Source organism: Typopeltis vanoorti, chromosome 2, assembly GCF_054136105.1.
Source record: "Typopeltis vanoorti isolate ZY-2024b chromosome 2, IOZ_Tvanoo_1.0, whole genome shotgun sequence".
Lineage (NCBI taxonomy): Eukaryota > Metazoa > Arthropoda > Arachnida > Uropygi > Thelyphonidae > Typopeltis > Typopeltis vanoorti.
In genome coordinates, this window is record NC_143550.1 from 63,788,962 (window position 1) to 63,802,394 (window position 13,433).

The window sequence follows — 13,433 nt, forward strand, 5'->3', positions numbered from 1 at the left end:
TGCTGCACAAACTATATTCCAGGCCTTTCCAGTGACATACAAGCCCAGTATGCTAATTACTTACAACTTTATAAAACCAACCCCTTCTCAGAGGAGACTATCCAAGCAGGAGAAAAATTATGCTCCAATATGGCAAAGGAAATGCATTCCTCGTGGAAAAAAGAAATAGAAGCTCTTGATATGACCCATTATAGCAGAAAGGCATGGAACTTTATCAACAGAATTGGGAAGGATTTCACTAAGCCATCCACAGGTAACAGCTAATCAAATTGCTCACCAGCTGCTGGCGAATGGAAAATTCCCTAAAAAGCACCAAAAAATAAGATATTTAGAATCCCAAGGGAGGAACAAAATATGATTAACTCAGATTTTACCATCACCGAACTCAGTGCTGCCATAAACCTATTAAAACCTAGAAAATCTGCAAGCCTTGATGATATCTGTAATGAACAAATTAAACATTTTGGATCCAGGACTAAAGAGTGATTATTAAAACTATACAAAACCTGTCTCAGAACCCTAAGGATACCAACTATCTGGAAGCATGCTAAAGTGGTGGCCTTTCTGAAACTAGGGAAAATGCCAATGAAGGCAAAAAATTACAGACCTATATTAATACTCGGCAACCTCTTCAAACTCTATGAACGATTAATTTTGAATAGGCTACAACCCCTAATTGAACCCCCATCTTATTGCTGAACAGGCTGGTTTTAGACCAGGCAAATCCTGTACATCACAAATTCTAAACCTCACTCAATATATAGAAAATGGTTATGAGCAAAAACTACCCACAGGAGCAGTCTTTGTAGACCTAACTGCAACATATGATACCATAAATCATCTCACATTCAGGAATAAAATATACAGAATAACTAGAGACTATCACCTTGTTCTCCTGATCCAATCACTCTTGGAAACTACTCTATCACTTGGCTTAAATAGTCTAACCACATATTATAGCAACAATCAATTAAAACCAAACCCCTTGAAAACCCAGACTGGCCTTTTCCACCTTAACAATAAGGAAGCTACGGATTTCTTGGGAAGGCTCTGATTCAGACATTCCTGGAACCCGATCTACCTTGGTGTGATTCTCGATCGCACCCTTTCATATAAAGCACACACACACACACACACACACACAGAAAAAACAAAGGCAAAAGTGAATGCAAGAAACAACATAGTATGTTGTTTCTTGAAAGCTTACCTCCAAATGGGGTGCAGACCCTAGCACACTGAGATCTTCTGCCTTGGCCCTTTGCTATTTTTATGCTGAATATGCCTGCCCGGTATGGTCCAGATCCTGCCATGCTGAAAAACTGGGCTCAGCATTGAATGAAAGCTGCCGCTTAATTACAGGATGCCTCAAACCAACACCACCAAAAGACCTGTATACTTTGGCTGGTATTTCACTGGTTCTGAGAATGCAGATCTTCAACTCTAAGATCTGCATTCTCAGCTGACGAAAGAAGAAGACAAATGAATGAAGAACGCCACCCACTATTCAGCCAGACCACAGTGCCCCAAAGACTAAGATCCCAACATAGCTTCCTAGCAATTGCTGAACCATCTAAAAACTGTCCAGAGACAAGACTTCAACAATGGCTTACACTATACCCTGAGAATAATACTGGTATTCCAACAGCCGAACATCTTCCATGTGGTGCCCACTTGGACCAGAATACTTGGAAAAGTCTCAACAGAATTCGAACAACAGGACGCTGCAAAGAAAACCTCATCAAATGGCATTACCTCAATGGACCAGATAATTGTATGAGGCAACCCAGTCCATGGAACACCTCCTTTCTTCAATCACCTTGCACAAAAGAGGACCTTATATCCTGCACAGAAAGAGCAATTGATTGTGCAAGATAATGGAGGAACATCTGACCATATTTATAATATATAACTTATGTATAGCTTCTTTTTTCATATTTTACTTATTATTCCCTGTATAATTTACCTATCAAATTTAACCAAATTTCCGGCCATTATGGATAAAATACGCATCCTCATACGCTTCGTATCCATCATATATTTCAATGTAATATCAATGGCATTACAATTTTAATATGCACTTCGCATCCATGGTAATCTTGACGTGTATAGATGTCTTGGTTGGTAGCATTGTTAAGCTGTTCTCATTTGTAATCTATCCTAATAATGTTGCAAATAATGTTATACCACTTACTTACTACTGTACAACTTGTGTTTGGATACGAAATAAATAAATCTGCCAAATCTTCAAATGTCTCTTCATCCCCACAGAACCCAGGTAACAATATTATTATTACAGGTAACCTTCATATAACGCGGTACTTATACAACGCGGTCTACAAATTGTAGTAACCCTTGTTCAACGTGGTACTTATACAATGCGGTTTCAATAAAAACACAGTCTACAAATTATAGTAACCCTTTATCTTTTCATATATTTTTCACCATGCAAATTAAAAATCAAATTTTATATTCATTAAATTTGCATCTGCCTGTATCGTGAATGTAGCTATAAGTGGCAATTAGGGGAAATACCCTTTAGCACATATGTAGGTCAATTGTTCCATATAAAATTGACTGTCAAAAATTGTCTTAGTTTTCTGCCAGGAAAGCACATTAAAAATTATAAGTGTGTTAATCTCACTTTATTTTTTGGTGAGTTACACACAATATGTAATGCTGTTTAATGTAAAAAATTAATTTTTATAGTAATGGCCACTTAGAGGGCTTTTGTGACATGGTTGAAAACGAAATTAGTGAATTAACTGATGGCAAAAACTGATTTAAATGAGGAGGAACTGGTACAATTAATAGATGATGTTGAACCAAATGGCAGGGAAAGTTGTGCCGAAGATTCTGATTGTGATGAATCCGTTAGAGAATTCAATTTAAACAAATTAGCAGATGGATTGGACTTGGCTAGAAAGTTAGGATGTTATTTTACAGGTAATGATCCCTCAATGGAGCACTCCGGAAAATTCAGGAGACAGCTGGATATTTGTTTATCTCCATATTATGAACTTAATAAAAAATTGCAGCATAGTGGTAAGGAAGGTCTTATTACTGACCTCTCTATTAACTAAACCAGCCGAAGTATTCAATGAGAATTATACTAATGATGTCCAAGAGCTTTCAAGTGATGACGACGTCCGGCCCCTCGTAAATAAAGAACATTTACGAAGTGTTCGGTTTGAAGACTGATGACGATTAAAATATGCACTTTATTTTATTTTGCCTAAAACGTTTATGCATTATGTGCAATGAAGTTTACGTATAATTTATATTTTTAGAAATTTATACTATGTATTTATTTCATAGTTTATATATTTTCTTAACGTACATGAATTACTTGAATTAAATAAAAATATTTTTTGTGGGATATGTCATTGTTGTTTATATAATAGTAATAATAATAATAAAAAAAAACTATTTTGGAAAAGAACCCTACTTTTTCTGTGTGATCTGAGTCTTGCATAATGCGATTTACATAACGCGGCATTTCTGTGGAACCTAACATCCGAGGGTTATCTGTATTATTATTATTAATAGAGACCTCCAGGGAGTCAGGGACTCATCGAGGGAGGCCACATACTACAGGCACCAGCTATCATATTTATTCTTGAATTCATTCACACTGCTTGCATCTCACAACATCCAATTGCAATCCATTCCAATGAAAACACCACCCTATGAGAGAAAAATCTAGTCCTTATCCCCTCTTCTTAGCAGCATTCATTCTCATCTTCCAAGGATGCCATCTAGTCCTTTCCCCACCCTCCATAAATTGAAAAATTCCATCAATTGAAATCCTCTGTGATCTTTTCAGAAGTTTAAAATTTCAATCACATCACACTTCTGTCTCCTGTTTGCTAGTGTCTCTGAAGTCTACAAATTCTCAATCTGTCTTCATAATCAGTATTCCACAATCCTGATATCATTTTTAACACTCTCCTTTGCACTCTCTCTCTCCACTCTATCAGAATCACAATGAAAACTAGGAGACCAGACCTGTGCAGAATAGTCCAAGTGAGGTCTTTCTTATCTTTACATGTGAAGATTCGTTTCAGCATTGCAATTATCTTTTGAGTTGCATTTGCAATCTTGCTACATAATCCATGAATTTCAACTTACTATCTACTAACACTCCAAGATCCCTAGCCTCATCAGTTTCTTCTAGCATAAAATCCCACCAATATACGACATTGGATATCTAATCACGTCGAAGTGAATGACTTTACATTTACTGACACTGAACTCGCATCCATTTTCCCATGCCCACAATTCCAGCCTTTTCAAATCATTCTTCAAGTACTGCATATCAGCAGCATTCCTGATTACCCTTCATATCTTTGAATTATCAGGAAATAGCTGTATGTTGCTTGTAAAATCCTTCTCAATATCATTAATGTACAGACTGAATAACAGTGGACCAAGCACTGATCCTTGTAGTACATCATCAGTTACCTTAGATCTTGCAGACTCACATCTCCTGTATACCACTTTTTGATATTTGTCAGTCGGCCATCCTCTTATCCATACTAATATATGTATAATCCAAACTCCTATTTTCCAATTTATCATGCTGTATTCTGTCAAAAGCCTTAGCAAACTCCCAAAGTATCATGGTGTATCCATTCCCCTTGTCTAGTTCAATGGTAATATTGTTATAGAATGTGAGCAAGTTGCTAAAATATGACCTTCCCTTAGTAAACCCATGTTGCTCATTGCAAAGTAGAAGTTCACTGTCAGCCCATTTCTGAAGGCAAGCCCTAACCAATTTTTCCAAAATCTTCACCACCACTCCTGGATACTAACTGGTCGATAGTTGGATACATTGGTCTTTGAACAGCTCTTGTGCAATGGAATTACCATACATTCTTTCCATTCCAGAGGAATCTTCTCTGTTCTTAGACTCATATTAAACAGCCTGGTCAAAAAAATAGCCAGTTCAGCTGAACATTCTTTTATCACACATGCTGATATCCTATCAGTCCCCCATTGCTGAATTCTTATTCAGTTCGTGCAACAGCTCTAATACGTCATTCTCATACATCTGAGTTTCTTCATCCAGTGAAGCGGTAGCAGTGAGCTCAAAGTCATGTTCACCAGGTTGATAACTTTCAACAAAATGGGCACTCATTAGTTGAACAACCTCTTCAACATTTAGAAGAATTATTCTTTCATATTCATTCTTTCTTTTACTCACAGCATATTGATAAAATTCTTGTAGGTTGTCTTTAGCATGCAGAGCCAGTTTCTTTTCATACTCGGACTTTGCTTTTCGTACAACTGTTGTGACTATTCTAGCCTGCAGCTTATAATTTTCATAATGGACATCATCCTTATGCATACAGTATTCCTTCCATATGATACTTTTTCTTACAAATCTCTTGCTTCAAAAGATTAAACATCCATTTAACTCCTACCCTATTTATTCTTCAAACTCTCGGGACACACTCTGATATCGCATCATTTAAGTATTGTTTAAATGCTTCCCATACACTGTCGATATTCTTCCCATCCAGCAACCGATTCCATTCCACTGAACTCAGTATATACTCTTCAGTTGGTCATAATTTCCTACTTTGTAGTTCAGCATGTAACCTTTTCTGATTGAAACATTTATAAACTTAGTCACTTCCCAAGTGAGTACCACATAATCATTCTCACCAACTGGAGGCAGAATAGTTAAGAGGTTGTACTGCAACAGCGCAATAAATGCATTTTCATTCTTCTCATGAGATTCTACTGCTACCCAATCAATATTTGGATAATTAAAGTCTCCCATTATGATTACTCTTTTCACACTCATCTTTTCTATTTTGTGATGCATTTCTTCATCACTCACAATTGATCCACCAGGCCTGTAGCAACACCCCACTATGTAATTGATCTTGTTAGATTCCACCTCACATCACATGAAAAATTGTTAATAGTATTGCAGTCATAGGTCTCAACTCTAACTGGATTCAAGTTATCTGAAATTATTAGCAGCATGCCCCTCCTTTCCAATCCTCCCTAAAAATACTGTACCTTTTACACTCGATAGCAGATAGTATGTCTGATTCCGATAGCCACATCTCACTAATGCCTACAATCTGAGGTCTGAACATATTGACTAAGGCAACAAACTCTATCATTTTGTTTCTGATACACCTAGCATTCGTTTACAGACATAATAATCTACCTTCACGTTCTTTTGTATACTTTTGTCTGTAGTCTGCATGACAATTGAAAAACTTGCATATCTCTATTTTTCTCTAGTGTCTTATACACGTAGACATCTTTGCACACGTTTGATGGGCCCAAACCAGACGAAGACAAAGTGGAAATCGTTCTCTCCTCATCAACATTTCCATGATAAAGCCCATTCCCATCATTAACACGGTTATATAACACTGCCGCTCTTACACTCACATTCTCACCATTCCTCCCTTTATAATTTAGTTTCCCTGACTCTCTGTTAGGGCTCATACCAGTTATTAGTTTTTTTAGACTCCTGATACCAAATGCATGCAGGTGTAGGCCGTCCCTCTTATACAAATCCAATCTTCCCTCAAACTCACTCTACACATTCAAAAACTTGCATCCATTTCTTCTACACAGCCTATGCATTCGATCGTTTGCATCATAGCCCTTTTTCTTAATTAATTTTTATTCACATTGAGGTAAAATACTGACGATTTTCACTTTCTTACTCTTCACTCTCGCCTCTTCCAAGAACCCTTTCATATCCTCTCTCATACTGAACTTATTGCTAGTTAAGTCATTAGTACCTACTACAATTGGATTTCATTTACTTTTCTGTTTTTGAATGGCTTCCTTTATATTCTCCAGGAAAACTCAAGGTTATAACTCGCTCATCAATAGCATGTTTTATTATAGAGTCACACTACCAAATAACTTCTTTCTTTTTACTAATGTCACTTATCTGATTTCCATTACTTCCTGATTTATCTGTTTCTGTGTTTTGTTGTTTTTTATTTTACTGCTTAATTTTCATTTACTTCCCATGCTCATTTAAACACCTCTCAACTTTTTGTCATTCCCTGATCGTTTCTCTGATGATCTGTTTTAATTTTGCTATTTTGGAGATTAACTATTTTTCATTAACCTCCTTCACAACTCCAATAACCTCATTAGTGGGGCTAGCCTTCTTGTTCTCGCCTGCAATGTTCTTTTTAGCATCACTTTTCTTGTGCATTTTTGGCACTATTTTAAACTTATTGATGAAATACCTTAATAAAAATATGTTATAAAATACTAAACCAATACACTATAAAACACTAATTTTCTAAGGAAAAAACACAATAAAACAGACAAAAATCACAAATTTTACATCAGCATTTTTAAATTCACCATATATTTAATGAATGTGCTGCTAGGCCAAAAAACACTGTGTTTCACACAAAAACTCTATTAAGAAAAAATTGCACCATGCTAAGGAACAATTCTATTGATTAAATAAAGAGGACAATGATTTTTTTGAGTTATGAAAGCTAAAACTATAAATACCATTTCACTTCTTGCATTTAAAAAAATACTCAGAGATTAAAGAATATGTTAAGTACTCTCATTAAACAAACCAAAAGTATTGTTAGGCAAGTCATGGAAGCACAAAATCACAGAATGAATATGTGAATCCATAGTTCGACATTCTTTAAAGCCAGGTAATAATGACTGGTTAACTTGCATTTATTTTACAAGTATTTCATTTTTATCACATCTGTACTAAAAAATAAATAAATGAATAAATAAGTAATATATATACCATATATGTCGGCATATAGAACGAGGACAAAATTTTAGGCTATTTTTAGGGTTTTAAGCTTATGTCAGTTGTATAAGACAACCCCCCCCCTCAATTTCTTGTATTAATGCAACAATAGGTATTCTTGTTATCTCCATTATTTTTATATCTATGCATATCTGTTTGTTTTTTTTTTGGATAGCACAGATTTAGTATTTATGTGAATTACTCTAATTAAAAGTGAATAGCCCCAATTTTAATTATTAATTTTGCATTTTTTTAAAATTTAGGATTATTAAAATTGTTATCATTTAAAATCATGGAACCAGCAACAAAACAAAGAAAGCATGACGCTAGATTAAAATAAGGGTAATTGAAACGGCAAAGCAAACTAATAACTGTGTTGCTGCAAGAAAGTTTGACATAACCAAGAAGATGGTAAGAGAATGGAGGAAGAAAGAAGATGTTTTAAAAAACTTGCCAAAGAAAAAATGTGAGATGAGAATGAGGATCACCCGATGGCCACAACAGGAAAATCACGTTGCAGAATGGGTATTCAAACAAAGGCAGAATGGTTATCTTGTTACAAGAAATATGATTAGAGCATAAGCACTACAATGGTCAAGATTGAATCTGGATGAAAGTATAGAATTTCAAGCTACTTCAGGATGGTGTAATCGTTTTATGCAGATCTTGACCACAAACTTGCTAGTTTCCATAAATTTATTATTCAGTTGAGACAAGAACATAAATTTCTATTGTCAAATATTGGAAATATGGATGAAACTCCTATGAGCTTTGATATGATAAGCAATAAAACAGTGGAGTCTAAAAGTAGTAAGGGTGTGCTAGTTCGAAGTACAGGTCATGAAAAAACAAGGTTTATGGTTGTGTTGTCATGTTTGGCTGATGGAACCAAGTTAAAACCAATGATCATCTTCAAACATAAAACTAAACTTAAGATAAAAGTTCCTTCAGGTTTTTTGTACATTTAATCCATAAAAATTTAGTTTTGTAAATGACTGTGCCATTAAGGATCATTTAAGATGAACTAAAGAAGACTGCATACAAAAAGAGGATCACTAATCTAGAGAAATGTTACCTTGCTGTGAAGGAGAGAGAGAGGAGAAACTTGGAGTCATTTGTCCCACTTCTAACGACAGCCAAGTTCATGTAATAAAATAGACAAACGATTCCTCTTGTGAAGTTAAGTGTGAGAATAAACATGTTTGGTTTTGTTAATAGCTTGCCTGATCTTTGTTAGCTTGAGTACATTTAAGGGAAAGACCATTAAAGATCGTAAGGAAAAGTAGGAGGAATGAGGAAATGCGCTTAGCATCAAACATATAACTGAAAATGAGATAACCATCCCAAAAGAAATAAAACCTACTGACCTGGAGGAATTACGCTCGATAATTAGACAGGAGGTAGAAAGGCTGCAACAGTCTATGATCTTACTGATATCCTAATCGTAGACTTAGGAAAAGCCTCTGGCTGGGACCAAATCCTTAATATACGTTGCTATAATTCAAATGTATTAATCCTTAAATATTTATTTTTGTAAATGACTGCGCCATTAAGGATCGTGTAAAAGAATTTTCTATCTTTCCATTACATACAAGAGAATAACTTAACTAACCACGTATGATAATCCTTAAATCAATTTTTTCTCAAGCAACTTCGAATTACTCAGTTGTGGCTGTTACTTTACTTAGGTTACACAGGTTCGATTTGTTTTTATGAGGCAGTGCATTGGCTAACAAAGATCAGGCAAGCTATTAACAAAACCAAACATGTTTATTCTAACTAAGACAATTAATGTACAAAGGAATTAGGACATATCACATGCCTGATTCTCAACACATTCATTAAAACAATTCACTTAAAGCATTAAGACAAAGAAATTATTCACACTCAACTTATTAGACAGGTGGATGGATTTTAGCACACACACAACCTTACTTCTTTCATTACAATTAATATAAGGCACAATTATACTATACACGTTCTAAGCATTCTGTAACACAAGCATTATTCAAGTCTACAGTATTCTTTTAAGCACATTCAAACTGATGTTCGGCTTTCTGACCTCTTCAACAGATGTTCGGCTTTCTGACCTCTTCAACAGATTATGCCATTAGATAAACAAATTCAACATCCATCATCTGTACACACAATCTAGGCTATTAACATAAAGCAATATACTTACAAGTTCACTATATCATTGTACAGTCTTGAATCCAAAATAGTTAAGAGTGAATTCTGCTGGCTCCTTTCTTGTGCAACGGCTGTGATCGGGCATATCTGGTGGTTGTCGTCTTGCAAATTACTCCTTGAAAAGCTTGCCACAGGAATAAAAAATAAAAGAGAGTCTTCGAGCCTCAATCTCTGCCTTTTATATCATATCCAAAAAAAATTCTGGATTTGCTGGAAGTGCCCCTATCACCCACGTTTACGTTAGGTTTTGGTGACAAAACTCATAATCCTGTTGACCTTCACTTTACTAGCCTAATCCTGTCTGAGCTTTTTCAGTTGCAATTGCTTGTGGTTCTACATTCAGTTATTCTTACATTATATTACAAAATTATTTAGCTTACAGGAAGTTACATACGCTTTTATTTATAAGTGTTTTATGGCCCATATAAATCGAAATAGGTGAAAAATATTACTATTTTCACCACAAGAGATTTTACACCAGCACCCTCGAAACAACACAGAGATCCCCAACAAACACCAAGGGTTATATTTCTTTACTGTACATCAGCTCACTCTCCTGGAAACTAGGAAGAATTCTGGAAAAATTTAATATAAAAATTTGTTTTTCACCTCTTCCAAAACTAAGGTCAGTTCTAAGCCACCCAAAACAAGCTCATAACCATTTTCAGTTCCCCAGCGTATATAAAATAATATGCGATTGTGGGAGGCCATACTATGGCCAGACTGAGAAGTCAATCCTCCAACAGCTAGAGGAACATCAGAGAGACATTTTATACAACAGAATCAGAGCAAGCACACTCTCAAGTCGTGTCTTATTTTCAGTGAATACAAATGATGAAGGCCACCAACATGGAGTAGATTGGAATGCAACATCAAACGTTTACATTTGTCATGATGACGTAGAACGGCGCATAGTTGAATCCAAAGAAATTGTCCTAGACCCTTCTTGCATCAACAGCAACCTCAGTTATAGTCTACCTGACACGCATAGTTATGCCATTAAATACTGGCATACGCGTGAACTCACATGCTTGCATTTTGCACAATAATAGAACTATAGAACGGACTATAATGGCAATTCAAACTTAACTTCAGTTTAGAAGTCTGTTATTATAATGGTATGGTGTTTTTATGCTTTCTTAAATTTGCTTTAAGTGTTACCACACCTGAAAAAGTCGTTTTGACAAAACATGTTGCATGCTCCATTAAATTAACTTATCTATTTTCTTGGTTTCAGTCAGTTAAAAAAAAAGATATATATATATATATATATATATATATAATATTCAAAATATGAAAGGAAATAAATCACTTTTGAGGATAATTCATATAACATATTCAAAAATCACAGATCTTTATATTCATGCATTGCTTACCGGGTGAGGTTGGAAATAATTACAACGTGATGCATACCAGTTTCAGGAAACCCTCGTTTTACTTGAAAATCTTGATCCATGAGAAGAACAAATTTTATTTGTCCATCAGAAGGTGTCATATATGCCACAAATGTGTCTTTGACAATCATCCATCTTAAAGCAAAAACCAGAAAATTCAGAATAAGCATGCTGTGGTCATGAACAGATTAAAAAAAGGGAAAAAAAACATAAAAACTAAGCTTGAATTTGCATTTTTTTACTGAAAGAGAGGTCTGTTGAAGAGCAGAAGTTCTTTTCTCTCAGACAATGTAAATATAAGATTGTCTCTAAATAAGGTAACAGCAGAACACTGTACATATACACTTAAGGGGAGAAACTTAAAGAGTTGAAAAGGACATTTGTCCCATCTGTTTCTGCATATTATCATGGCACAGAATCACAGATATTTCATGGAATGACAATGATCAAGATAATGGAAACATGATCATGAATTTTTTTAATTACATTCCCAAAAATGAGAATTGGGGAATTTTTTATCCATAGCATTCCCATTAATGCCATAGATAAAAAAAGTCAAGGAAAAAAAAGTAACTTGTAAACACTGATTATGACAACTTGCAAACTGTACTCTTTGAGAAATACATAAGAAGACAGACTATCCCAAAAGACAGAAGGATGAATGAAGATGGAGTGTTGCATTGCACAGCTGCAATGAATTTATTTATTTTTAGCATATTTAGAGATTGAGAGTATTACTGATGCAAGTTCTGATGAAGTGACTATGAAAATATGTTTAAAATATTAAATCAGCAATTAAATATTTTAATGTGAGAGAGTGAAGTGAAACAATGAGAGATGGATAATTAAAATTAACCTAATTGCTCTTTCTATACTAAATCAAAGATTTTCTTTTTTTTTTTTTTTTTTTTTTTGAGCAACATCACAATGTGACAGTAGCATTCAATGGGTGCATGTATTTGTGATTTGTATACAGTTGAATTGTTCACTGGTTACAAAAAGACAAATGAGAAAACTCGATTTCTTAGATGCTGAGATGTAATACTTTAATATATATATGTCAAAAAAAATTTCCAAATATAACAAGAGAAAAAAAATTGTATAAAAATGTGTGTGTCAAAAGCAAGAATGAAAACAAAAGGTTTCAAGATCAATACAAGGGCTGTTTGAAAAGTTTGGTAAAATTCATTAGAAAGCGACACAATTCATTCATTCATACCAGTGTATGAATCATTACCCCTGGCAAAAGTTTAGCCACTTGCAACACGTAGTTCTCTTTTGGTAATAATTTAAAATGACCGTGTTCACATTTTTCATAAAAATGGAGAATAACAAGTTTTGTGAAGAAGTGGATAACCGTGCAAATCAAAGCCAAGTTAGATGCAGTTCATGGGGACTCTGCACCAGCATTAAAGACTATTTATTTTTGGATAAATGGGTTTAAACGTGGTCGTAAGTCCATCGAAGATGAAACGCGCTCTGAACAGCCAACTGAGGTCACTACAAAGGAATTGACTGATGACAAAATCCATAGTATCGTTATGGAAGACTGCCAAGTGAAAGTGCATGAGATTGTAGGCATCTCAACTAAATGGGTGCATAATATCCTGCACAAAAATCGCACATGAAAAAGCTGTGGCAATGGATGCCGTGATTGTTGATTGACTATCGATCAAAAATGGATGCGAAAAAATATTTCAACACAGTGTTTGGCGATGTTTTATCACAATTCACAGGATTTTTTGTGCCAATTAGTGACTGTAGACGAAACTTGGATACATCACTACACACCTGAGTCCAAGCAGCAGTCAAAACAGTGGATAATGCCCAGTGAAAAAGCAAAGAAAAAAGCGAAGACCGTTTTGTTAGCTGGGAAGGTGATGGCCACTGTTTTTTGGGATTCATAAGGAATTATCATGATAGACTATTTGGAAAAGGATAAGACAATAACAGGAGTTTATTATGTGTCATTGTTGGACCGTTTAAAAGAACTGAAGAAAAAAAAAAATGGCCGAGATTGGTGCACAAAAAAGTGCTCTTTCATCAACACAATGCACCGTCCCGCACATCGGCTG

At 35.0% G+C, this 13,433-nt stretch overlaps 1 protein-coding gene across 8 annotated transcripts in view; it reads right to left on the bottom strand.

The window, feature by feature from the left end:
- The window catches only part of LOC150109091 (phospholipase D1-like), a 584,228-nt gene that overhangs the window by 365,601 nt on the left and 205,194 nt on the right, over positions 1 to 13,433 (bottom strand). For 7 of the 8 annotated variants that reach the window (XM_090411563.1, XM_090411586.1, XM_090411560.1 and 4 more), the window contains one exon: positions 11,341 to 11,493. The exons of the other annotated variant lie outside the window; for it this stretch is intronic. In XM_090411563.1, the coding sequence (XP_090267689.1) occupies positions 11,341 to 11,493 (153 nt within the window). The remainder of the gene's footprint in view (positions 1 to 11,340; positions 11,494 to 13,433) is intronic. 8 annotated transcript variants of the gene reach the window in all.